General features: G+C 44.4%; 1 protein-coding gene across 3 annotated transcripts; it reads left to right on the top strand.

Annotated features, from left to right (window-relative positions):
• Nucleotides 1-25888, top strand: PPP2R2D (protein phosphatase 2 regulatory subunit Bdelta). 3 transcript variants are annotated; one of them, XM_042818050.1, is made up of 10 exons: nucleotides 1-89; nucleotides 257-343; nucleotides 11961-12058; nucleotides 14739-14904; nucleotides 16289-16401; nucleotides 18846-19023; nucleotides 19905-20069; nucleotides 21494-21663; nucleotides 21747-21838; nucleotides 23741-25888. In XM_042818050.1, the coding sequence occupies exons 1-10, from the start codon at nucleotides 83-85 to the stop codon at nucleotides 24018-24020; spliced, it is 1356 nt and encodes a 451-aa protein (XP_042673984.1). In that variant the 5' UTR covers nucleotides 1-82; the 3' UTR covers nucleotides 24021-25888. The 3 variants fall into 3 exon arrangements, with proteins under 3 accessions (XP_042673984.1, XP_042673986.1, XP_042673985.1); XM_042818052.1 differs by lacking the exons at nucleotides 1-89; nucleotides 11961-12058; nucleotides 14739-14904; nucleotides 16289-16401 and having other exon boundaries at nucleotides 320-343; XM_042818051.1 differs by lacking the exons at nucleotides 1-89; nucleotides 257-343; nucleotides 11961-12058; nucleotides 16289-16401 and having other exon boundaries at nucleotides 14786-14904.
• The last annotated feature ends 1134 nt before the right edge of the window (nucleotides 25889-27022 follow it).

The raw sequence follows: 27022 nt of genomic DNA, 5'->3' as shown, positions 1-27022 counted from the left end.
GCCCTCCCGCGGCGGCAGCTCGCTGTGGCGGTTCGTTCCCGCCCGCTCCCGGACGGCGCCTCCCCCGCCGCCACCGCGCGACATGGCAGGTGAGGCGGATCCCGGGCGGGCTCCGTGCCGCGGGCCGGGCCGGGCTCCGGGGGCGGCGGGGGGGGCAGCGCTCCGGCGCCGAGGGGGGCGGCGCGGGGCGAGGCCCGGTGCCGGTGCCGGGCGGGCCGCCGCTGTCTCCTCACGGCGCGCTCCGTTCCCTCCGCAGGGGTGGCAGGAGGCGGCGGTAACGGCAACGACTTCCAGTGGTGCTTCTCGCAGGTGAAGGGAGCCGTGGACGAGGACGTGGCGGAAGGTGAGGAAGCGGCGGGGCGGCCGGCGGAGCGCTCCGTGCTGCGGAACGGCGCGGCATGGCGGGGCGGGCGGGGCGGCGTCCGCTGTGCGTCGGGGAACGGGAGAACCGGGGCGGGCGGAACCGCAGGTGGGGCCGGGAGGAGCGGCGGGCCGTGCGGCTCTGCGCTCACAGCGGGATCGTCGAGCGGAGCTGCTGCTCCCTGCCGCCTGCGGCCGTGTCTCTGCCCGCCAGGCAGCCCCAGCACAGGTGGAAAGGAGAGGAAAAGAGAGGAGGAGAGGAAGAGAAGAGAGGAAAGGAGAGGAAAGGACCCGGCCTGGTGGCTCCCAGACCTGTGCAAAGCGTGGCTGGTGACGAGGAAGAAATAAAAAGCCTTCTGTGCTCAAGGAGCGTTGTGTGGAAATGACGTGAGGTGTTGCTGAGGTTCAGTGGGAAAGTGTTGGTTGTTGTTTCTTTGGTTTCCTTTTTTCCCCCCTAAATTTTCTCTGTTGGAACTGCTGTGGTTGGAGACGCTCCCTTTTCTGAAAAGGGTGTGTAAGGTGCGTGAAACATCATTCTGGGCTGTTATTATGACTGTTACTGCGTGCATTGAAATGTCTGTATTAAGTGGAAAGCTTGCAGTCCCAAAGTGTTGTCTTCTTTGGCTTCGGAGTCTTCCGAGTGCAGTAAATGTTTTCTCTTACTGTCTGCTACAGGGCAATAAAGCAGACAATGTTTTTGTTATCATGCCACTTGTTTGGGCATTCCATTCAAATAGCAGCTCTGGGAGGGATAGGCTTAAGCTGCTCAAGGAGCTCACGGTCAGCTCAGGCAGTTGTTTTTGTTGTACTAAGCCTACTTTCACCCTGTAGTATCACTCTAAAGTTCCCTGAGTTCTTTTCAAAATGTACTCTGAGTGGCTTTTACAAACTTCCCGAATGGGTCTCGATTTTCTTAGCATCAATCTGTGCAACTAAAAGTCACTTCTTCCTGTTGAGTGAAGCAGCTCTGAGCACCTTGCTTCCCAGCCTGCAACTGAGCAGCTCGAGTTTGTGCAGAGCTGGAGAGCTCTGGGTTTTGAAATACCAGGATGCCTTAAACCCAGTTAATTATTTAAATGCATAACAGGATTCTTCAAAGAGGAACTGAACGTTAGCGATGAGACATCTCACCAAGGCTGAGCTCTTCATAAGAAGAGAGAGCTCTGTTTTGAGTGACTGGAAATGCAGAGAGCAAGTAGGGATGCTAATGCTCATCTGTTTTTATCAGAATTGGTGTCGGTTCTGTTTTCCAGCTGGAATATGAGAACTACATAAAGATTTTGTGGCTTAAAGTCCATATTTTGTTTTGTGCTCTGGTTTAGTTTCGTGTTGGATTTTGTCCTGAAATTGGAATTAAGTGCAGCGTGCAGTTTATTCGTTAATAATTGCTTGAATTTGACTGAAGACAATTGAGTTTGAGAATTGAATTCAATTGCTGAATAGTTCATCACAGCTATAGGAATACCTATTAATTACTCATTTTTTTCTAGCGTCTTTTACCAAACTCACATCTGAATGCATTGGGTGTGCTCTGGCTGACCTGGGATAGCCTCACTGCAAGTACTGCACGTAACCACTGTGAGTTCTGTGGAAGTGTTTGTGATGGGGAAACTGAACTTCTTTTGTCATTCTGCCCCGTTTTGTGGAAAGTTATCTCTGTGAAGGAGATCTGAAGGTAACAGCATGAAGCAGCTGTCTGATGCAGTAAATGCAGGCTTCTTTGCAAGCTGTTCTTGCAAACAGCTCATTCAGTAGTAGAAATTCAGGTGCCTGATAGTCAAGCAACTTAACTAGAATCTTGCTTCGTTCTGAAGTGCAATTCTAGAATACATTTTATACTCAAGAGTTGTCTCAAATGTATTGCCTTAATGAAAGTACTGGGATGGCACTTTGCTGTGCTGTGCCATCTCCATTCACAAGATTTTTTTTCTAAGTCATTAGTGTAGAAAATCATTCTCCTATGCCTTCTGTGTATGGAAGCAGTTTCTTTAGTGAGTGATCTCTGAAATCTGTGCAGTGCTCTGCGTAAATGCAGTAGGAGAGCAGTGTTTGAAATGGTCAGATAGGGCACATGGAGAGATCAGGAAAACATACTGGGTTTGGAAATATGAATTTTCTAAAGTAGGATGGTTTGATTTGATTCTGGAAGGAGGGTTGGATCAAAAGCAGATTCTGAAGTGAGGGGTTGGTGCTGGGGGTGGCCACGCAGTCTTTCTGGGGAAGAGAAGTGAGAGTCTAAAGCTGCGTTTGTAATCTGGCTGTTAGTGTAACAACACGTGGCTGTAAAGCCATACTGACTGCCTGTGGGACTTTGTCATCTTGGGTTACCTCTTGTGGTAGAAATCAGCTTTCTTAATGTAGGCTTCAGGTATTTACTTTATGCTGGTCAAGGCCTAATTGGTTTTGGGATGTCAGGGTGTAATTTGTTCTGCATGCTCAGGAATATTGTGGGTGGATTTGGGGGCTTAGGTTGGTTTTTTGCTTTTTTTTGTTAAGCAAAATATGAAATGATTATTTAAACAATGCTCAGATATTCCCAAATTCCATTGGGACAGATGTGCAGCATATAAGTAGTGGCTGCTTCTGGATGTAATTAGCAGAGTATATATATATATGTATACACATATATTTATAGTGTCACTGTAAGTCTTCCTAATTGACCTGTGCTGGTGAGAGGCTGCAAGCACTTGAAGTGACTGTGACAGAATGGGAACCTGTGTGCTGTGGAGGCCTTGGGTTTCCTGTTATCGACACTGGGATTTCTTGGAGTTTTGCTTTCAGCTCCTGCCCCTCTTCATCCCCCCGGATCAGTCTGTATGGTTTTCTGGGTTGTGAGGAGCTCTCTCCTTCTATAAATGCCACTTTAGTTTGGGGCCAGTAAGATGTGTGTGTATTCCTGCTTTTTGGTGTAGGCAGCACTGAGGTGCAGCTGCTCACAGGGAGCAGTGCTCATGCTTCCTGTTGGAGCCTCATTAGCTGAAGTCTTCATCTGTTCAGTTCTACTGGAAATCTCATTGGAAGGAGCTGAGCATAGCACTGAGTTGTGCAGATAACTGCTGTACGCAGTGCCCTTTTGTAATGGTCTGTTATTAACCTGGGGATGAACCTTTACAGGGTATTTCACATGAGCAGAACTCCAGTTCTTCCGAAAAACAAAAGTTGTCGTTTGACCTAAGAATCACCATTGACTTCCAGTACAACAGAATAACGTATGCCAGGATTTTCTGCTCACTGAAAACTTTCATATCTGCATGTAAAGATCAAATTAAAACGCTGGTTTGAAATGACCCAGGTAGCAACTGACGTTGCTTTTTACCCTGCCTTCAGCACATGCTGTGCTTCTCCTGAGCCTCGTTGCAGAGCTCAGGCACAGCTCTCGAGTCCTGATGGGAGTGTTCTCACAACAGTCTTGGTCTTCAGTTGTCTTCGCAGATGATGCTTTTAAAATGTCCAGGAGTTTAACTGGCCTGCTGTTGATGTTTGTAAAGCTAACTCCAATGATTTTGCACTTTATTTTTTATATATTCCAGAAGAGCTTCATCTGATTGACATCTGAATAAAATTGTACAGAATAAATGACAGATTTGGTTATTATCTCTAAGGCCCATTTTCTGTAAGAACTGGAAAATCCAATAGGGAGTTGTCATTAAGCCATCTGTATTGTTTCCTTTAATCCTAAATAATTGCTTCTGCCGGAGGAGGTCACTTACTGCTGGAATGGGGCAGGAAGTTGGCGCTGTTTCAGCTGTTTGTGTGTTGTTAGGTTGTTTTTTTTTTCCTTGAAAAGATGTTTTGCCATGAGGTGCAGAGGCAGCTTCCCATGCCTGCTCTTCTGCTCTGCCCAGGGCATTAAGCACTTCTGCCTGGTTAGCACTGGCACGCAGTAGTGCTCTTGCCTTGATCCTCTCTGCTTTGCTGTGTGTCTGCTCCCAGAAGCACTGCACAGAGCACTGTGGACACCAAAGGTTTTGTCCTTTCCCCCTTGCTGCGTTGTGCAGGGTGCTCTGTATGCAGTTACCTGAAATCAGCTTTGGGAAGTGCTTTGGTGGTGGGTTGTTTGTTTATTTTCTCTGTCCACGCTCAACACTTTTGTTGCCAGTTCTGACCTGAGCCCTTACAATAGAGCAGTTTCTTCTGGAGAAGGCAGTCTGAGCGTGTCGGGTGGAACACTTCTGTCTCGTGTTCTTTCCTACAGCCCAGGAATCAAGAATTTATCTTCTCTCTTTATTCCACAATACGCTGTTCCTTAAAAATGTTGTTATCAGACAGTACTATTTAATAATAAGCACTCTTTTGAATTCCAGCTCTATCAGCCAACCATAAACACGAGGCATTAAGCCACCAGAAAGTCAGTTGCACTGTCTTGTTGTGTAAGTAATGAACGCGCTGAGGTGTTGTGTGAGAAGCGGCACGTCACAGAACTTCTGGAGGCTCCCACTTACCTGAATCATTCACTTCTCTCTCACAGGCTTTGCAGTGTGACTGCTTGTAGTGAGGGTGCCTAGATTTGCAAGTGACTAACGATATTGAAGAAATAAAAATAATGGAAAAAATAAGTTCCGTTCAATCTTCAGTCTTCATTAAAGTGATCTCGTCAAGTAATGTTTTGTGTGTGTGTGGAGAGAATCTGTCCTGCCAACTAAAGTGTTTAACGATGAATCTGACTCTTATCTTTACTGTGTTATCAAAATTTGTTTCATGCTGCAGGCATATACGTGTGTCTGCGTGAGCTTTCATTCCCTTGTAAGAAAAGGCACAGTAGGCCTTGGCAAGCACAAGGGTGAAGTTCACTTCCATCGTACTGAACTTCAGCTTTACTCCAGCTTGATCGTGCTGCTGCTTCACCCTTGCTTTGTGCTCTCTTGGAGGCGACCACACACACCGTAACCCAGCTCTGACCCGCAGTGTCCATTGGCAGCCAGGTTCACTGACAAGAAGCTACAGACTGCTTGCTGCCAAGCCACTGCAGCAGCCTGGGTGCCCTGCTCATGCTCTTGATCATCCGTTCAATGATGTAAATTAGTTCAGAAAGGAGACTGCCTGTGAACTAAGTGAAATTCTGCTTGCTATGTAAGGGCAATTCAAGCCATTTTGCAAGTTGCTAATTACCAAAAAAAAGTGGTTAAGCCTGGTGGGCACAGGAGGATGGCACAAAGTAAGCTGGAAGAAACTCGGTGTGAGCAAAATGGTGCCAGCCCTGTGGTGTTGTGCTGACCCCAGTGCATCTCACTTGTGTGCTCTCAAATCAATCGCAGAAGTGGAAGTTTGAACACAGAGCCTAAAAACAGCATCTTCTGAAACATGGGTTATTTTTAGTAGCTCCGTGTATTTCAAATGAGTGTCGATAGCTGCAAGGCTTGGCTTTCCTTCCCATGTAATTCAGAGAGAGAGATCTGATTTCTATCAAATCCTAAACTAAGGAACAACGCTGGGAAACATGTTATGAGAACTCAGGCATTACAATAACAGCTGTACCAGTCCTGGGCCATCCTAACTGCTCAGTGATAGCAGTCTTTTTCACTGACTTTTCTTACAGCCTTAGCATGGAGGATTTCTATGCAGCCAGAAGCAAATCAGTTAAAGGTACAGGCAGAAAGAGGTGATGCTGAGGGTAGAAGCCAGTGACCAGAAACCTGCAGCGGCCAAAGCTCTGCTGGCGCTTGGCTGCCTCAGCAGATGGAGGACAGGCTGGTTAGAGCCTTGCTGGCAGATCTGTGCTTTTCCTTTGGGATACCTGTAACCATCTGAAGGTGAAAAACTGGTTATCCTTACGCTTGTAAGGCACTGTGCACCTGTAACTTGTTAAGTTCGGATGGAATTTTGTTTTCTAACTATTTTTTCTAACAGTTTAACGAGCACTAGTGTCTACATTCACTCTTTTTTTTTCCCATTTAATTATTGTTCCCTCTGGTGCATCTCCGTGCGTTTTGTTTCCTGTGCTGATCTGCTTAATTCTTCGTGCAGCTGCTCTCAGCCTAGCCCTGGCTGGCTGTATCTTTCAGCAGTTATATCTCGGTGTGTTGTCGCTGCCTGTTGCAAAAGAAATTCCTGCTCTTTCTGCTCCTTTTACAGTTCAGCACATCACTGGGACATCCCACCTTCTGATTCCAAGTTGTTTAGAAGCACGTAGCCTGTACTTATCCCCTTCTGTGCTCTCCATTTCATTCCCATCAGCTGTGAGAGGCCATGTGATGTCTCCAGCAACTCCCTTCAGCTGTTGCACTGAAGGCTCTCTGGAATAATGGGCCCAGGGGCAGCAGCAGGTTTGTCACCTTGGTCTTGATTTCAAGCACAGAAGTGTTCTGCCTATGTTTCGTTTCCTCCTACAATCTCCTTTATGGTTCATGCCAGCTGTCTGGCTTTGGTCCAGGTCCAGTCACTTCCTCTCAGAGCCTGAGCCTTTTCAGTGTTGCAGTCCCTTACAACAGTTGATTCTTTGGATCTCAGAACAGATCGTGGACAAGGATTTGTAGTATAACATTTTTCAGGAGGAGGAGGACAGGATGCAGATCTGCTGCCATTTCTGTCACTCTCTTAGTTGAATTTGAAGCTGTGTTACTTAAATTTTCCCAAAAAATAATGATTAAGATCCCTTAGAAAGTGAATCAGCCTCCTTTTTAGGTGATGACTGAAAATAGAACTGTTTCACTTCCTTCTGAGGCCCTATCTGAAGTACTTTTCCAAGCCTTTGGTACAGGAGGGATGTGGAGCTGTTGGAGCAGGACCAGAGAAGGACCACGAAGATGATCAGAGGGCTGCAGCATCTCTCCTATGAAGAAAGGTTGAGGGAACTGGGATTGTTTAGCTTGGAGAAGAGAAGGCACTGGTGAGACCTCATTGTGGCCTTGACGGGAGCATATAAACAAGAGGGAGAGGGACTTTTTCCATGATCTGATAGTGGCAGGACACAGGTGGCTTTAACAGGTTGCCCAGAGAAGTTGTGGGTGCCCCATCCTGGAGGCAATCAGGCCAGGCTGGATGTGGCTCTGGGAGCCTGGTGCAGTGGCTGGCAGCCCTGCCATGGCCGGGGGTTGGAAGTGGGTGACTCTAAGGTCCTCTCCAGCCTACACCACACTATGATTCTGTGATTGTCCTTTAAGTGCCAGGAGCAGGATTTTGCCAAGAGTCTTTGAATAGCTTTTAAGAATGGGAGAAGTTGATGCTGCTTGTGCCTCACTAGTGTTAGTGCCAAGCAAGGTCTCCTGCTGTACAGCCGTCCATATACCACAGGCTGTAACCTATCTGTCTTGGTTTTCAGTTTTAGGAGCAGTAGAAGTTTTGTTTTTAACAGGAGCAGCACTGTGCAGCCAGCTTAGAGAAGTTCAGGGTGGCTAATTTTAGACATCCAGTTTAGATGTCTGAACAGCCCAGGCGTTGGTATCGGTGTCGGAAATGCACAGTGTGATTCCTTTGTAGGATTAAATTAGTTTGTGAGCCCAAGCTTGCTCTCCTCTCAGAAGTGTAACAAAAGCTGCCCTCTGACATCCCATCCACCTTCTCTCCCTGTGTAGCAGCCCAAGATTTGGAGGCCTAATTTTATAGAACTACGGCAGACTTAAGGCAGGGGGTTGTGATAGAGGTCAATTTTAAGCAGTGAAGGTAAAAGGCGTGGAGCATTTATACTGAAGTTTGGAACTTCTGTTAAGGCCTGTGATGCAGTCACCTGATCCACTGAGAATGGTTCCCACTGTGTTATTATAGACGGGTATTTTTAGCCTTCCAGCATGTTTGGAGGTCGTGCAGCGCCCATGGAAGTGCTCAGTGCTTTTAGATGTGAGGATTTGACAGAATCAGACTGCAGTTGCCAGCAGTTCTCACCCCACACTCCTTTTAACGTCCCGGCTTTGGAAACAACTGGGAGTTTCCTGCTCTGCAGACCGTAGCTAAGTTAGAACTTCTTCCCAGAAGTGAAAGCAAATGTTAGTTTTTCATGGTGTGAGGAAGTTTTGCTGGACAGATGTCCCGGTAAAGCTGCACATCTTGCTTTTCTTCGTGGCTCACAGGAGTACAGCTTTGCTCCTCCCCTTGTGTTTGTCAAGCATCTTTGCAGTAGATTTGTTCCGTACTGTTTCAGTGAGGATTTAAGGTTTCAGACTAATTTCCCAGTTTGCCATAATGTGGCATTCTGCACTGGCATTGTCCTTCTCTGAGCTGTCTGGTTTACCCTCTTCTCCTTGTCCTTTACCAAAAGCCACACTGTTCCAGTTTGTTTCATCGTGTTTCCACAGTGCTTAATGTAAAGGAACTCAAGGTTACATTGGGATAGGTAACACATCAAGCAAATAATTGCTGTCAGACTAATTTTGTTGACTTGTTATGCATGTTATAGTAAAAAAATAGTGCACAGTGTATTTTGAGCAAGCAGCTTAGAATGCCCCTTGATAGTATACATGGGAGAAGCTAATGGTAGTTTATTTCGTTTCCGAAACCATAAAGAAAAGTGTTTTGCACAAATTTGAAGTAATTGGATGTGTTAAGGAGTGCTTGGAACAGGATGCCCAAGGAGGCTGTGGATGCCCCATCCCTGCAGGCATTCAAGGCCAGGCTGGATGTGGCTCTGGGCAGCCTGGGCTGCTGGTGGGCGACCTGCACACAGCAGGGGGTTGGAGCTGGATGAGCACTGTGCTCCTTTGCAGCCCAGGCCGTTCTGTGATTTGTTTCTGCTAGGGTAGATGTCTGAAAGGGTAAAAGCAATCTGTGCTAGAATGGCTTTCAGGTGCTGTAGTAGTGCAGTGTTACTTTAGGGCTACTTTAGAGCGCTGAAAATGCCATGGCATTGCTGTTCTGCACTGCTGTCAGTCTTGGTGTAGAGTTTAGGACTGCGCTTGCAGCTGGTTCAGCACGTGCTGGCTTTGCCATCTTAGCGCAGAGCTCTTTGCTGTGTTGTGATAGTTGGTATTTGTAACTAGAAAGCCTCACAGCCAACCAGCCTGTAATAGCTTGTAATTTATACATTCAGACAATCAAACATCCATTGGGTGCAAAGCAAACATGTAATTGTGGAAATAATTAACATGGATCAGCATTAGTGGCCAATGGTAATATTAGCAACGTATGCGAAGAGGAGTCTTTTGTTTGTGGGTTTTTGTTGGTTTGGGGTTTGTTTGATTGTGAATTTTGAGTTGGTTGTTGGTTTTTTTGTTTTTTTGGGGTTTTTTTTTGACGTTGAATCAGCATCTTTGTGCCCATCATTTCCCCCCAGTTTTCGTGCAGGAAGAATAGGTTGACTTCAAAATATTTTCATAATTGCCATGTGCATCCATGATGCACGTCGTTATGGAAGGGCCTTGCTTAAGGTTGTTTTCTTCTCAAGAAAGAGAGAAGTTCCAAATGACCAGAGAGCTGAGCGTGGCCCAGCTGTGTGCAGCCTGCTGCGCTACGTGGTGCATCTGAAAAGGTGGCAAGCTTTGGGAAAGGAAAGTGGTGCATCAGGCTGTCAGCATGGCCTTGTTGGAGTGGTGACAAAGTGAATTAAAGAATTACAGTGACACAAGGTAACGTGTGCATTATGGTGACTAACTGGAGCCGGGGCTGGCGGGGAGGTGTGCAGTGCAGGGAGGGCAGGGCCAGCAGACTGGCAAGGCTCTGGGTGCCCATAGTGCGTCCTCTTCCCTTCAAGGGGAGGAACAGAGAGAGACTGTGTGTGTGTGAATTGACAGATTCTGTTTGATTGTTTGAATTCCAGGTGTTTCAGTCCCTGTTTTAGTGCTGAGAAGTGCATGTGAATTGTTACTGCTGTGCCCAGCGTGTGGGTATGGTATGGCAGAGTACATCTTTATGATGCACTTTACAGCAATAAGTCACTTTTGAGTTGAACGTATTGTGCTACTAAATAAGGTCTAAGCTGTGCATATGTGTGTATTGCACGTGTATTCACTGGTGCGTGTGCATATCTTGAGTGTTTATCAATAGGTGCTACTAGGAGCTTGCAATCGTGAGGCAGCTTCTGAGGTAAGGTCAGGCAGTGCTAATAAACCTTTAGCTGTATGCTGTTTTCTGAAATGATTTATTGCTCTAAATTCAGGGGACAGATTGTTTAAGGCTTCATTTCAGTGCAGTCTGGTAGGAAGGCAAATGGCCACGTACCAGGGATTGGCCATCGGTGCAGGGCCAGGTTAGCAAAGAGTCTGGCTGCTCTGCAGGCTCGTTAGTGACCGCCAGCTCACATCCAGGCCGCACACGGCAGGTGAGGATCCCGAGTGGAGAAGTTGTTATGGGGAGACTGCTCAGAAATAGCTTTATAATCAGTTTTATCAAGGGTAGCAAGATGAATTGAGGGAAACTGGGGGGTGAAGTATGGCTGTGTGGGGTTTGTTCTCTTGTTTTGGGGCCGAGGACATGGCACTAGCCACCATACAGGCTCTAACCAAAATCAAATCTTTATGTTTTAAAGGTGAATATAGGAAAGTAGGCATATCTGGAGCAAGGTAGTAGAGTGATTTTTTTGAAGGCTGGAATAAATCTGTAGAAAGATTATGTCTTGCTGTTTTCAAAGCAAGTAAACAAAGATCTCTGTGCACTAGAAAAACAACCTGTCTCTAGGATCTGTTAATTAAAGCAGAAATATGAATGATAAGCTGAGAAAACTGATCAGATTTCCTAGTCACCTTCCTCATAAGGGTGGGCATTATTCTAAGGAACTTAAAAGTTGGCACACCAGAATCAATGCAGGGATGTGGTTTCCATCAGTCTCCGAGTGCAACTCTGAACTGATTGGCGGCAGGTATTTCAAGTCTTACTGTTTTTTGTACCTGCATAATGCTACAGAGCTCTTACATGGCTGGTGAGCACCAGCACGGCTCCGGTGCTCCTGTACTGTCCTTACGGTGAGCAGCTTTTGTTGCTGTTCCTGTATGCCTAAAACCTGTGGCAGATGTCTGTAGGTCCATGAGAGGTCCTTTAATGGCAGTTATTCATTTACTGCCTCCTTCAGAGGTTGTGGCCTGAAGTGGTAAATACTGCTTGCTTTCTCAGGTTTGGTTCTAAGGGAGCTTAAGGCACTCTCACCTAGAGATCCTGCAGTCCTTTCTTTTGCTGTCTGTTCCTTCAGCTGCTGTCATCTTTGCCTCTTGTTTGTTGTATAAATGCTGATGTTGGTTCAGTAGGGTTAATTGGCAGAGGTTTTTTTTTTTGTTATATTTTTCCTTTGGCTCCTGAACAAAGTGCATCAGTGGTGAGCTCGGGGAAGGGCATGGCTTTGACCAGTGTAAGCTGCAGTGCTGCTCTGAACTGACGCTGCAGCTGGACCACTTTGGGCACAGGTCTCACTTTGGGAAGCTCTGTGCAGGCACAGCTCCCTTATGTGTGCCTGTGCTGACTGGAGATGGGTCGAATACAGCCTGGGTTCTTAAAAGCTGCCTCTCTTGTGATTGAAGGCTCTCAAGCTCAGAACATGGAGAAATGAGAGAATGTTTTAAACAGTAAATGAATGTTTAAGATTTTGATGGGGTTTGAAACAATTTCTGGATGCTAATGATGTAAATAAATTATTTGGGCTGTTGCGTTAATGCAAATTGTAATTTTGTTTTGTTTTCGAGTCTTGAAACATCTTGATTTGCTTTGCACATTACAGTGCTATTTTATTTCTGTTCTGTTTACAGCTGATATTATTTCAACAGTTGAATTTAATTACTCTGGTGATCTTCTTGCAACAGGAGACAAAGGTGGCAGAGTGGTTATATTTCAAAGGGAACAAGAGGTCAGTGACATGAAAAACAAAAGTGCTGTTACTACACTGCTCTTGTGTTGCACATCTCACTTCATCTGCTCATGCTGCAAGGGTTATGTGACTGGATGGGTTGCTCAGGAAACCCAATGTCAGCCATCTATCTGTCTGTCTACCCTGTGCTGAATTTGGGAGGTCAGCTTGGTGGTGGTTTCAGCCCCTCACTGCTTTGAAAAAAAAAAACCACCCCAGAAATACAGTGAATTCCTTATATGTAACTGTTATTCTCTGCTGTAAATGTTGAGTTGCCATTGGGCATTCTCCTGAGCCTTACATGTAGGTTGATCTAAGATGCATTCTGTTTCTTTTGAGATTAATATAAGAAAATGAGCTAGTAAGGAAAAAGTGCATGTTAAGCTGCAAGGACGTCAGGATGTGAGAGTTCAAATTTAAAGAATTAAGCATCTGGTGTCAGTGGGAAGATGTGGGCATTTCTGGTCCTGAGGTTGGAAGAGCCCTCCCTCCTGGCTGCACGTCTTCAGACAGCGGTGCAGCGCTGCTCGCTGGTGTGCTGATGCTGTGCTCTGACCATTCACCAGTGCAGGTATTTACCAGGCTATTCACATCCTGCAAAAAGGCTTGCACTGGAAATGTGTGCTGGATCCTGACAAATGAAGCCTTTGCTGCCAAACAGCTTTCATGCCCTGTCGTGTCTCATAGAAATCTTACATCGGCATTCCACCACCAAGCAGTGTGTTTATCCCCTGCTTGGGAGAGCTGATGAGAATTTGAGCCTTTTCCTGCTTCAGAAATGCTGGAATTGATTGTGGAGTTTTGATTCAGTTTGTGCACAAAGTGTACTGACCTCGAGGTGCTTCCACTTTTCATTGTATGATTTGAATAATGCTTAATTAATGAACGGTCCATATTTCATGTTTCATCCTGACTGTGATACTGTTCATAAAGCATTGTATCAAGGATAGTTCGTCAGTTTGACTGTAGGGTTTTGAGAGGTGGTGAAATGAAAATCCTATTGCTGAAAAAGCTGCTGAAATGTTACACTGCTACACCTGGATGGCTCATTGCTCATCTATCATTTAGTCTGCTGGATAGACTTAAGTAAGGCACAGAGACCAAGGTCAAGGAGTGGCCACCTGCTCAGGATCTCTATCTTTTTGACACTTGTTTGGAGGGGAACTGTTGTTGGTTTTGTGCTCAGTTGTTCTGTAAGTCAGAACCCAGCTGTCACATCGTTTCCTCTTAGCATTACACCAGGCACACTTCTCACACAGCAACGTTGGGGAGAACGTGGGCTGCAGGGAGGAGATGGCCATGACACTCCATTCGTTCTCTTGCCAGTAGAAGGCTGCACAATTCCTGGAGAGGAGGAGGGCAGATCTAAACCAAATAAGTATATAATGCTGCAAACTTAATGCAATTTCACAACTGTTTTTTTAAACCATGTAATTTTTTTGCCTGTGTAATAACAACTGAAGATAGTTGTGAGATTTCACATAGGCCTCATGTTGGGAATGCAGGCTGAAATGTTGGGCATTGTGCCCTGAACTCACAGGGCGTTACATCAGCTCCAAGAAACTGATGTTACTCACACACTTGGTTGATGTTACACATAGTGAGACCAGTGCCTTGTAGCAGACAGGACAGCCTGACTAAGACATGGGTGGTTGGGTAAGTAATGGAGATAACTAAAAGTAGAGAGGATCGTATCTAACATGCATGAAAGTTAAATGACAGGGAGAAAAATCGGGTCTCAGAATTAACTAACTTCATACTTGTTAGATGTTGAGGGGGAGGGAGAAAAAAAACAACTGAAAACCTTCTGAAAGTTGCACGGTGGAGCATGGAAATGGAAGGGAGCATCAGACCACGAAGGTTGCCTTGCAGACTTCTCCTGGGCAGTTGATTTCTTAGCTGCCTTTGGGAACAAGTGAGTTGCTTCCTCTAACGTGAGTGATTTCTCTTTGTGTTTTGGGAGTTTGTATTGTCAGAAGTTCGGGGCTCTGCAGCTCTTCAAGTGAAATCCAAACAGGAATCTCTATCTGATGCTGACTTATTTAAAGAGCCCCACAACAGCTTCTCAAATCTGATAGGATGTACCCACAGATACTCGTGACTTTGGTCTCTGTTCCTTGGTACTGCACCTACAAATGAGGATGGTGCAGAGTTGTCCCCTGGCTCTGTGAGGGGAAGAGATTTCTGAGCGCTTACAACTCTGTGCTGAGTTGTGATGTGCAGCAGGAGAAGCCTGAGGTGAAAATACTGACATTTCAGCCTGTGGATTTTTATAATGAAAAATGTTGTCAAAGCTTAATGATAAGCCTTGATGGCACTCCTGGATACAGTGCATCTTAAAATGAGCCACAGAGGAGCTGGATCTAACGCTTATGTGACAGAGTAACTTTGTGTAGTCATGTTTGTACAAAATCATACCTAATTACACCATGCACTGCATCCTCCAACATTTCTTTGCCAGTCTGAAAACCCTGCACCATGTCCATATTTGTTAATTAGGGGAACGAGTTTGGTGAGGTGCAGAAAATAAACGCCTGGCTTTTGTGGCTTAGGATGTAGGATGCAAGACCACTGTAACAAGGTTACTTTCTAATTGACAGTTTGTAGTGCTTACTCTGTATGTACAACTCCTGATGAACTGGGTAACATCAGCTTCAAGAAATATTATGTTTCCTTACAGAACAAAAGCCGTCCTCATTCTAGGGGAGAATATAATGTTTACAGTACCTTCCAGAGTCATGAACCTGAGTTTGACTACTTGAAAAGTCTAGAAATCGAGGAAAAAATTAATAAAATTAGGTGGTTACCACAACAGAATGCTGCTCATTTCCTGCTGTCTACGAATGGTAAGAACACTTTATTTTTGCAAAAAGTCCTTACTGCTGTCAGTTGAACACTGTCTCACCAATGATCCACTTGTGGGGTTTTTCTGGAGTGTTTTGGGGTGGTTCTCTTCTCCAGTTGTGTGCAGCACTGTTTTGCTTATAATACCCTGTCAATTAGTGATTTACAAACTGAGGTAACCTAGCAGCAACAGAGCAGACGTCATTGCACAGCTGTGTTCTGGGCTGTGCTGCCCATGCCATCAGTCTGCACACCCTGCTGCTCTGCTTTTTAGTATGGGTTCTCTATAATGGGGCTGCCAGTATGCAGAACCATAGCAAAAGTCTGAATTTGTCTTAACCTGATCATCCTAATTTTGAAATTCAATTTTTGATGATGCCAGATCAACTTTGAATAATAGAAATTGAAATTGAAACGCTGTGGTTTCAATACTCTTCTTGCCTCTCTGATTCCAAAACATCACGTGTGCTTTTGAGCAGCTGATGGCTTAAATGTCAGCAGTCACTGAGCAGCACGTTTGTACAATTTTCATTCCCTTTATTTTTTTCTTCCATTATTTGCTTAGTGCTTACACGTGTTACTGAGATGATCAGTGCCACGATCATTAGGATGTTTCATTCTGATGCATTTGTGGAGCAAGTTGTAAATCGAGTGCAGAGCTGGGCATGAAGAAACCACACCTGGCTTTTGTTGACACATGCACCTGTTCCTGAGGTTTTGGATCTCCTTTAGCCTCGTTCTTAAATGCTCTTACATAGTGCTGCCATACAAAACTTCAAAGCAGGAACGACTTCTGTCTACTGGACTGGGAAATTAAGTTAATCTGCTTTGATCTAAGTCTTGCTAGACTCAAAGCAGCCTTTCAACTGTGTCATCTGAAATGACTGTTTTCTTTCCTTAGCGTTTGTCTGCTTAAAATCACTTAGGTAGCCGTGCGGGGCTCACTGCGAGTTGTGGTGATCAGCATGTCCCTTGCAGAGGGGCATGGCTGGATGCTAAGCTGTCTGCTGGTTGGTCAGGCAGAGACCTGTGGGTTTTGTTAAACTGAATGTTACATTAGAGTTAAAATGAAACCTGCTGATCCTTTCCCTTCTTCTTACTGGTACTTTGGTGTATTTCCCATTCACGCCCCATAAGTGCATGCTTCTTTTTTTTTAATGCACTAATTCTGCTAACTAATGTAGCCAAAGGCAGAGCTCTTCACATCTGTGCTGAGAGCTCTGTATTTTGTGTTACGCTGTTTGAAGGACTCCAGTGGGGTCCTTTCTGTTGCAAGCAGTAGAAATGTAGAGAGCTGGGTAACATGCTCTGCTCAGCCCCAGTCTTGGGGATTTAATTTTGGAATTTGATTCGTTCTCAAGGATGTGAATTTTTGTTGATTTTTAGATAAAACTATTAAATTATGGAAAATAAGTGAAAGGGATAAAAGAGCCGAAGGTTATAATTTAAAAGATGAAGATGGAAGACTTAGGGATCCTTTCAAAATCACAGCACTACGGGTATGTTTCTGCTCTTTGACTTCAAATATCTTTTTGCATGTACTTCTTTGCCTTTATATTTCCAAGGTTGTCAACTGAAATGTGAAGATAGAAATGTTTTGGTCCATAACTACAATGTTTCCTTGCAGTAGGTTGATTCTTGTTTTGTTTTTCTTCCTGTTTTGGAAACTTACTGTACTTTACATAGACTTGAAATCAAAAATCCTCAAATTAAAATATCATCTTGGAGACGGCAATTATCCAACTCAGGGTAATTCAAGTGTAGAAAAAGAGATTTATTGGCAGTTCCCTGTGAAACTGGCAGGTGAGGCTCTTCTGTTTGGCTTAAGGCGTGTGCCACTGTGAATTTAGGAAGGGCGCCTTTGTGTTGATAACTTAATGTTTATATTGTGCTCATATTCATAATGGTTTTTTCTTTCAAGAGCAGGACTGATATATTTAAGCAGGGTGCTGGGTAGTGTGCAGGAGGTGTTTTAGCTAGAGGTCAGTTTGGGGCAGTTGGAAAGCCTCATGAATGCTTCTGCAGCCTTGGTGTTGTTCCAGTTTCATGGCGATGTGATGGCAAGGCTGGTGCTCCAGATGTGAGGCCATTTAAAGCAGGAGCTCCAGAAAAGCAGTTGTACCAGGGGCAGGGATTTTCGATCTCTTGTTGCTAGAAGTAGGAATTGAGCCAAGGCTCTCTACTGCCTCTCTTGACACCTTTAGGATCCATTTTGTGTTGTTTTTTTGTTTTTCTTTTCTTAAACTGACGAAGTGAATATGCAGGTATTCACCAGTGTAACTGGTTGTCATGCTGGGAAGGATTACCCACTCCTTTTGGGAAGTATCTTTTAGCCTGTTTGGGTCACTGTGATGGAGTGTTTCAACTAAGATGTCTAAAGCCAGGGAAACCAAGTATAAAATGCCTTGGCTGGAAGTAAGTAGAGGTGAAATTTGGGCTTCTCCAGCCCTGCATTTATGTAGGAGTAGACAACCTATGTAGGAGCACAGAAAGTCCAGAGCACAGCTGGGGCAGTTCTGTTGGCTGCATTGCTCAATGAGTACATTGGTGTCTGTTTTAAATGCACAGTGTATTTAGGACTCATCAGGCTGAATGAGGGAGAGCAAGAAAAAGCAAGAACCTCTCCTTTAAAAGTTATCTTCCTAGTTCTGTTGCCTTTTTGGGAGAGGAAGGCAGCAAACCAGACATTTGGCATCTCAAAAGAAAACGTGATGGAATGAACGATGTGAGAAGAGATGGTCTGAAGGAGGAAAGCCTCCCAGAGAGCTACAGCTCCGTGTTGGAATGACCAGCTTGGAGATCTGGAGCGTGCGTACCTTGGCCTCTTAGAGGGATTGTTTCCATACCTCATTACAGAAGCACCTCCGTGTGTTGCTAATGAGGTGCACCAGTAGGAGAGGCAGCACTTAGGAGCTGCATCCTGTGTGCAGATGCAGTCATTTCTAACGCAGGTCCTGCTGATTCACAGTAAAGCATTCTTGGTTTCACAACTGAAGGGCCAGGACACTCGTGGTCAGTTAGAATGATTGCCTAGTGAGCAGCAAGGAATTAATTTTGATAACGACCATTTATGATCTAAGCAGACTGAGATACAGATATAGTGAAAACAACTACAGCACTTTTGGTTTGATTGGTTTTTTGTTGAAGGAAGAGAAATTACCTGAACCAGTGCCGTAACTTCTTCCTTGGTTGAGTGATGTAAGGTAATGTTCCAGTACTCACAGTCCAGCAAAAGCACAGGGCAGCCCCAGGCAGCCTTAACCTGTTTGCATGCTGATCAGTGGCAGAGCAGGCTGCTGAAGGAGCCAGAGAGAAGCTCGATCCCCTTACCTGTGATAAACTTATGTTTTATATCAACTAGTTGTGGCAACAGAGCGTTTCTGATCCTGAAGTGGCACTGGCTGCTCAATGAACACCTTGGGCATTTCCTTTGTAAGCTTCTGTTCCCAAGCACCTGAGTAGTCCTTAAGATGCAGTGGTCACTTTTAAGCACTTGTTTCAGTGATGGCCTTCATTATAAACATGCACCACTGCCCTGATGGCTGAAGTACAGAGCTCCTGTTTGTGCCAGGTAACTTCTGTGGAAGGCAGAGGGACAGGTCTGCATTCATGGCCTGTTTTAGTACAATTCTTGTTCCACAGACTGAAAGGTGTTTAGAACTTAATTGATTTTTACAAAACAGGAAATCTAAGTTCTGCTCCTGGTGTTTGTCGTTAGTGTTCTGTTGCACATCTCACAGCCCACGGGGCTGCAACCCCAGGTCGTTAACTTCACAGTATGGGGTGGGTGTAGGAATTTACTGTAGGAATTGATATTCCTACTGGAGAACCAGGGGGAGGATGTCAGTAAATTAAAACAGGAATAGGTGGGGTGCAAGTAATTAACATATTTTGAATCAGAAATCAATGTTGTGCCCAAGTTGACTGTTCTTTTATGTTTCAGGTGCCAATACTGAAACCCATGGACCTAATGGTAGAAGCAAGTCCCAGAAGGATATTTGCAAATGCACATACTTACCATATAAACTCTATTTCAGTAAATAGTGATCATGAAACGTACCTTTCAGCAGATGACCTAAGAATTAACCTATGGCATTTAGAAATCACAGATAGAAGTTTTAGTATCCTTTTTTAAAATCTTCTGTGAACACTTGTGCACACGTAAGTTGCTGAAGAGAATTATCTGAATTTTACTAATTGTAGTAGAGTTTGAATCCAAGGATTAAAGTACAGGATTTAAAAACGTGGAGGTTTCATGTAGTGCAAGCAGCTTGCAGAATGGCCTCAGTCATCTTCAAGTGCAAGCATTCTTTCATTGGAAAACTGCCAGCAGGAATTCCATAGATGGTTTGAATTTTGGAAGCACCCTTTATTTATTGAGTTTAGCCTATACTTCAAATATGAGCAAAAAGACTTGAGAAGTAGATACTTCTTTCCAAAGCTTAGGGTCTCTAAACTGTCTAAAATAACATTTCTCTTGAAAACAGTTACTTTTCCATACCAAATGGTATTGCTAACTGTAGAAATAATTTCTGGATCTTTTAGCAGGCTGGACCAAAACTGCAATAGTACGTCCCCTATTGGCAAATCTGCAACAAAACTGATGTTACAGAGATGTTATGTATTAAAAAAATGATAGACAAGTTTTCTAATGCTTTGTTTGAGTAATTAAAGTACAGTGTTCAATGAGATGTGTTGAAAAGGAAGTTTGAGAGGAAGCTGAAACTTCCATCTGTGAGCTTCATTTAGTCTGTGTGAGTTCAAGTCGTCTTGGGTGCTGATGCTGGGGGGTGGAGGCTAGTTTCGTTGTTGGGCAGCCTCTTATTCCTCTTCCTTTTAAAAATTGTTATGTAAATAAAAAGCCACTCTGTAGGTTGCTGACAGTAGCTGCAGTGTATTTGCCCCAGTTGTCTCTGCTGCATCTTTAACATCTTTTAAGATGCTACGTATTAGAAATGATTCAGGTGTGAGACGTTGCATGCCTTTACCAAAACCTCCCCAGATATTGTAGATATTAAGCCTGCCAACATGGAGGAGCTGACTGAGGTGATCACGGCTGCAGAGTTCCACCCCCACCACTGCCACGTGTTTGTGTACAGCAGCAGCAAAGGCACCATTCGGCTCTGCGACATGCGCTCCTCAGCCCTCTGCGACAGGCATTCCAAATGTAAGCAGCTCTGCTCTTCCCTTCGGGGTTTCTTGCTCAGATAGAAGGTGTAGGTGGGCCCTTAGACGTAATCTAACCGAGTTCGGCCTGTCAGCAAAGACCACAGGAGGTAAGGAGTGGTAGTTTTGTAGAATGGAACGTTTTAATTGTCTTGTTCTAGGCCATCAGCAAGCTGAAGTGGAGCATGAGCCAATTGACCATCTGACTCTGCTCCCGTTTACCCATTTTGCATCATAAACTGATGGGAACGAGTGCGTTTGGCACCAGTGAGACCTGTCTTCTGTCCAGACTCAGTCTTGGTGCTTCTCAAAGGTATCTGCTTATTGAATGCCAGTTCAGGGCAGCTTATTCACCTTTGTAACTGGGCTGCTGCTGCTGATCCATTCACTTTGTGACCATTTGCAGCATATAGGGTAGAAGATATTAAAAATATGCACTGAGTTTGAAGGTGAGTTTCCAAGGATGACAGGTGAATGGTTTTTAGTTTGCTGACACATGTAAGCCTGGCAGGTGAGGAAGGCTTTTCTGTTGAGGTCAGAATGAGCAGTGTTGGTGCTTAGCTCCCAGCCCCTTGCTTCTGCTTCAGTACTGTAGCAGGGGGAGTTTATTAGCATTGGTTATTACCACTGTCTGTTAGCATTGCTTTTCATGGGGTGTCCTACCTTACTGATCCTTGCAGGTAAGCTTTCTGCAGTGAAGATAAGGATTTACTAGGGAAAGGAAATAGTTCTGCAGTATGCCATGTAGAATGCTATGCCAAATCATCTGTTTGCCTTAGTGCTGCATTAAAACATGCTAGCACTTTTTTTTTTTTTTTTTTTAACTGAACAATATCCTGTTAAAATGATCTATTCAAAAATGGAAAAAATAATGCTGGATAGCTTGTGTCCTGAATCATAGACTTCAATATTGACTTGAAGTTTAAGTCACATTTCTTTCGTTGCTTCCTGAAACCTGCTGCATTTTGAGTGTAGATACCATTATTTCCTCTCAGTAGTTGTACAATTCAGATTTAGATAAAAGCTTGTTGTATAACAGCCCAGAACACTTGGGTCATGCATGCAGGTCTGTTCTTCAGCAGGGCTTGTAGCTCAGTTGCAGTATTTTTACTGCACCACAGCTGTGTTTCAGTTGGTTTTGTGAGGTTTTTCTGTTGTTTTGCTTTTAACTTTTTTTCTGGATTCATCCCGGAGTCCTGGGAGTCTGGGCTGCTGATGCTGGGCTCCAGTTGGGAATGCTGGAGATGGTCATCAGGCAGGTGCCAGACATTGTAACGTTATTTCAAAGAGACCATTTAGAAAGTAACTTAACAGTAACATGTGATAAAAGAAGCTAGTTCCTTGGCTTGTTGTTGAAGTTCTGGGAAATGCTGGAAGCTGTAGAACTTGGTGTTGGTTTCATTTGTAATTGTCTTCTGTCTGCAGTTTTTGAAGAACCTGAAGATCCTAGCAGCAGATCATTTTTTTCAGAAATAATATCATCAATATCTGATGTAAAATTCAGCCACAGCGGGCGCTACATGATGACAAGGGACTACCTGTCTGTCAAAGTCTGGGATCTCAATATGGAGAACAGGCCTGTAGAGACATATCAAGTATGATGTTCAACTTTTCTTAAATATCACCTCTTGTTTTTCCTTCTTTAAATCTCTAACATCAACCTAAATATTTCAAAAAGGTTCATGAGTACCTTCGAAGCAAGCTTTGTTCCCTGTATGAAAATGACTGCATCTTTGACAAATTTGAGTGCTGCTGGAACGGTTCTGATGGGTGAGTTGTCCTGATTTGGGTTGCTTTTCTCTCAGCTTAGAAATGTAGTTTTGTCCTCAGACCAGTGAGTGGTGCTCAGCTGTAGGGATCAGTGAGTGACATTCAGGTCAGCCCTTGGTGGGGAAGGGTGACGGTGTGTCTTTTGCAGTGGGGTTGGTTTTTGGTTGCTTTTTCTGATTGCTTTTGGTGGTGGTTGTGGTGGTGGTTTTGTATTTCCCCCGAGGACTTCAATCTTTCATCCTCCAGTTGCAGGAATAAGTTTGTGTTTGTCAGTACAGTCAGAACTGGTCAGTTCAAGCCTTGCTTTATTTTCCAAGCATTTACAAGAACATCCACGCATTATTTTCCAAATTAAAACATCTTTCAGTATTTTCTGTAGGCTAAAGAAGATCAAACTGTTAGGTAATGATTTCCATTTGTTGCAGAGAGCAGGAATGCTTATCTTGCCTGCAAATTGTGGAAGCATTGTCATCAAATACCAGAGCACTTTCTTGTGCATGCTTCCTGTCACTGGCTACGTTCTCAAATGCTTTCAGTAGCCATGGGTAGGAGCATGGCAAATCTGGATGCTTTTTGTTGGCTCGCCTTTGGGATTCTTCTTTTTATTGCAAGATTGTGTGTTTCTGAAAGGCCTCTAATGGTGATTTGTCTGCTAAGAAACATTGGCAGCAGATGAGCTTTTTATGTTCCTACCAACCTGTGTCCTTCTCTGAAGTGCTTTCAAGCTGCTCAGTGAGAAGGTGTACCTGTTTAGGTTTGGTGATAACAGGAGCCGTGCTTGGAAGCAAGCTTGGGCCTAATACTGAAACATCCACCATGTAATTTCTGAGGGAGCAGTGGCCACAGAAGTCAAACTTGGTGCTCTGTGTGTATGGGCATCAGTGAAGGAAGTAAAACCAACCTACATTGCTATTGGAGTCCTGTAGAGAGTGCATGGAATGCTGCACACCACTTAGGAATTAATTTTCTAAGTAAATAGAACATTAGAACATTGAACATTGAATAGATTGAATAGAACATTGCTGTCAATATCCACTTGCAAGTGGCTTTGAGTTATTCAGGGGGAGAGAAAAATACATCAAATGGCCTACCAAAAAAATCCTGCATTTCCAATATTCAGTGGAAAATGCATAGAAGAAATGGTGTTTCTCACTGAACTAAAATGCCAAGAACCTAATGCTTGTTCCTGCATTTTTCAAGTAATTTCACCCAGTCTCTGCTTGCCTCCCATTGAAAAAGGAAAAACCCTCTTTGCATTCCTTCATGCAGTCTGATGTATTTTCTGTTAATAGCATCTCATCCTGCTCTTACTCGTTGATTTTGGAATACCATGAAGACAGTTGTGTTGATAAATAAGCGGACAGTGTTATGCTAAGGTGACTGAGATCTTAACATGAGGGACTGCAGGCAGCTTTTCCATGTGGGGTGGCAGCTTTTCCTATTTCAAGTGCTAGAGATTAGTGTTTAACATAGGAAAAAAAATGAGCTGCTTACCTTCAGTTTCAAGCGTGTTTCTTGAGACTACAAGCAAGCTGGTAATTGAAAGTTAGGTGTTTTTAAAAACGAATTCAATATTTTATGCAAAGAGTTCCTGAAGAGCTGCATCAGAGACGCACATGAGGGGTTAATGCTGTTGCTTCAGAATAACTTTTGGTAATTAATAGTGAACATGAGCGCAGTGCAGAGGAAGGCTCTTGTTTGTGACAGTCTGAAATTAAGTAGCTTGCAGTGCATGTGCTTCCTCTGTCGCCCCTGGTGCTGAAGGGTGGAGGGATGCAGTAGGAATAGGAAGAGCTGCTTTGCTTCCATTACGATGAACAAGGGCCAGGGCTGCCTTGGAGAGGAAGGCAGGGAGCGAACTCCCCTGCTGGGAGCCTGACGTTTCCTGTCTGTTCTCGGCAGCGCTATCATGACCGGGTCGTACAACAACTTCTTCAGGATGTTCGACCGCAGCACGCGGCGGGACGTCACCTTGGAGGCGTCCAGGGAGAGCAGCAAGCCTCGTGCCATCCTAAAGCCACGCAAAGTGTGCACGGGTGGTAAAAGGAAGAAAGATGAGATAAATGTTGACAGTCTGGACTTCAACAAGAAGATTCTTCATACAGCATGGCACCCCATGGAGAACATCATCGCTGTAGCTGCCACCAATAATTTGTATATATTCCAGGACAAAATTAACTAAAGGTGACTGACCTGAGGACAGAATTGTCTTCTTGCATAGTTAAGCTCAGTTGTTTATCTGTAAAAGAGAAGGCCTTGTTGTCCTACCAGTGAAGAACATTGATGCACTTACTTCCCTTTAGGTAAAGGAGAGGATCTGGCCTGGTTTTTGCTTTCACGGTGCGGTTCTGCCTTCGCCGAGGGTAGGGAGCGTCAGTTGCAGTTTTCTGAGGGAAACCCTCTGGAGGCAGAGCTGATGGACAGTGCTCAATCGGGCCAATACTCAAAACAAATGTATTTATTGAAGTCTGAGCCTTCCTTTCCAGTTTATAGACCAAAAATTTAACACCCAAGAAGAAAACAAAAAAGTCATAGAAACGTAATTTCTATCTTCTGCGCTCTTTCTCTGCTGTAATATTTGGGCCTTTCAAGACATATATTGTGCTTAATGCCTGTAAACATTCCTCCTCTGGCCTGTATCTAGGCTTAGGTGTTTTTACCTTGGAGCACTTAGGTAGGTCTTGAGTTGGGTTGCTAGACAGGTTTCCATGGGTATTTACTCACCAGTTGTATCTATTGCCACACCTTCTGGTGTAAACCACTTAATAAAATAACAAACTAAAACAAGTGTTTTTAAATCTGAAGGTATGTATTCAGTCTTTTTTATTTTCTTTTTTTATTGCATGTACTGAGATTGTCAGGTCTGCCCATCAGGATGGCTTTTTCACAACGTTTGTCCCAACACACTGATTTCTAGCAGACTAATACAAACTTTTTTGTGTAGTATTTCGAATTCTAGATTTCGAGTTTCCTTGGAAGTGTCATTTAGTTTAAGTTGCACTGGTTTTCTTGTAAAACAGCTTTTGTATACAGAGTAGGAGATGGAAGAGGTCAGCGTAAAGAAGTCCGCAGCCTTAATAGAAAGCGACCACCTTGCACAGAAGGGAAAACAAATTTTCTTCTTTGAAGATAAAAAAAATGAAATCTAAGTTTATCTGATGCCTCTCAATGTTAGGTAGAGACATACCTTATGTGCATTATGTTTTTTAACCTTTTTAGTACTTGTCATGAAGATACACTTTATTTTAAATGTTTGGCATAATATCTTGTATTCCACATTGCAGTCGAAACCAGCAATAAAAAGTTTCTTGATTATGCCAAGCAGCAACACAGCTTAATACATTTTAGTACGTTCTGACATCGGGCTGTCAGAAAATACTGAGGCTGCTAGCTGGTGTTACTATGTTATAACTGTTCTTGCTAGTTGTTTTGGTTTTTAAAGCCTTAGGTACTTTTTTTTGTTCCAAAGGGGCCTAAAATGCATCAACCTCTTCTTCACCCTGAGCTAACGTGGGTGAGACATTGCTCCCGAAGCTGGTCAGCACGTCTGGTAGTGCCAGGCGGCTGGGCGTCGCGCTCTGGGAAAGGTGCCTGCAAGTTCGATGTTCTCAGAGATCCCTTCAGCTTCCCAGAGCAAACACAAGAAGTGTGGTTTACACTCCACTTGTATTGGAATGAAGGTGTGTTATGATTACTAAATCAGATCCGCGTATGCAAACGTGAGAGTGTCTGTTCTTACCCTCAATTATTGTCCATAGAGTGCCACTCTTGTTCACGGTAAGCTAGTAAGTACGGCTAACTTTGAGGTTCTGCAAATAAAGTTTAAATTAAAACAGAAAAAAAAAGAAAAAAAAAAAAAGAAAAAACCTTCTACTGTATATTGGTTGTGACACTATTTGCAAATCTTGAACTATGGAACTGCTGGGTCATGAAAGGGTTCAATTTGACCTTGTTCCTGAAATGCGTAATAGAGCTAATACAATGGGATTGTACATACTTGTTCAATTATTTTGACCAAAAAGTTTAATAAATTTTAAATGTTTACCTGGATGTGCTCTGTGTATTTCAACAGCTTTTTCTTCCTTTTGTGAGCTGGTTGGCTGTGCTAACCAACTGAGCCCTGTGCTGTGTGGGACCTGCAGGCTGGGCCTGTGGCTGGCCGTCTGCGCACAGTGAATACTTTTCTGCTGTCTATTTCTGATCTGTTTTTTCAGCAGCTGTAAGTGGAATGTCAGTATAAAGAGGATATGATGAAGTCTTATTTCGTACCTCTGTCAGTTAAATGGCCTCTGATGATTCATCTGCTTAAAAACGAGGCTGCTGCCTTGGCGTTGTGTGCAGAGAGTTTGAGGCTGGTGTGTGAAAGGTCCCAGCACACACAGGCAGCTTCAAGCGATGTATGAATCCACAGCTTTGCAGATGTGTCCTGAAATGAAATAACTTCTGTCCTCGGTTGGTTCTGGGGGGAGAAACGGAACAAGAGAAATGGGCTGTGCGTGAATTGTGGGTCAGATTATTGAAGGCTGCTGTAAACAACTGCTCGTTTCGACACGGTGAATCCTTGGTGCTCTGTTACTTAGGGCCTGGGTGAAAAGGGCTTAACAAAAACAGCACTGGTAGCTGTGGGATGTGGCAGGAGCTGCGCTGGGAGCCCCTGCACAGAGCCCGGCCCAAAGCTGCGCCCTGAGCTCTGCGCGGCTGAGTGCTGCTGCCTTTGTGCACGCTGTGCTCTGTGACCCCTCCTGGGCACGGCTGCCACACAGAGCCTTTCTGCTTTGTGTCTTATGTGCCACAATGTTTCTTGAGTCTCCAGAGCTGAGGGTGGTCCTACCGGCTCCAGGGGCACTGTGGGCTGGAAGGTGTGCCCTGCTTCAGCAGCAGGAGGTAAGGAGTTGTATTCAGCTCCAGGAGCAAGAAGAGGTAAGGACAGATGTTGATTTCCTTTTCAATAGGGTAAGCTTATTGCTTATCAGGAACGGGGATATCTTTCAGTTCCTGTCCCTACCTCTAAAGCCTTAAGGGCTGCGTGTGTCTCACCACAGAAGGTTGCCATGTCCTGTCGTTCCAGGAAGCTCTGTTGGTAGGCTCAGGAGTCAGAGAAGTGGTTTCTGCCCAGCTTTCACCAGAGGTTCTCCTCCGAAGGCCGTGTCTCCGAACAGTGACCTCTCTGCTGCCCAGCGAGCA

The sequence above is a fragment of the Centrocercus urophasianus genome, unplaced genomic scaffold (assembly GCF_019232065.1).
Source record: "Centrocercus urophasianus isolate 14NV4802_14NV808 unplaced genomic scaffold, USGS_Curo_1.0 seq_17, whole genome shotgun sequence".
NCBI lineage: Eukaryota > Metazoa > Chordata > Aves > Galliformes > Phasianidae > Centrocercus > Centrocercus urophasianus.
Note: the sequence above shows the minus strand (reverse complement) of the source record. Positions and strands in the feature narration are given on the sequence as shown.

Bases quoted from the DNA above. Each gene is read 5' to 3' on its own strand.
- PPP2R2D (XM_042818050.1), top strand. The intron at 12,059-14,738 runs GTCAGTGACATG...GTTTCCTTACAG, and splicing joins TATTTCAAAGGGAACAAGAG to AACAAAAGCCGTCCTCATTC. The intron at 21,839-23,740 runs GTGAGTTGTCCT...TGTTCTCGGCAG, and splicing joins TGCTGGAACGGTTCTGATGG to CGCTATCATGACCGGGTCGT.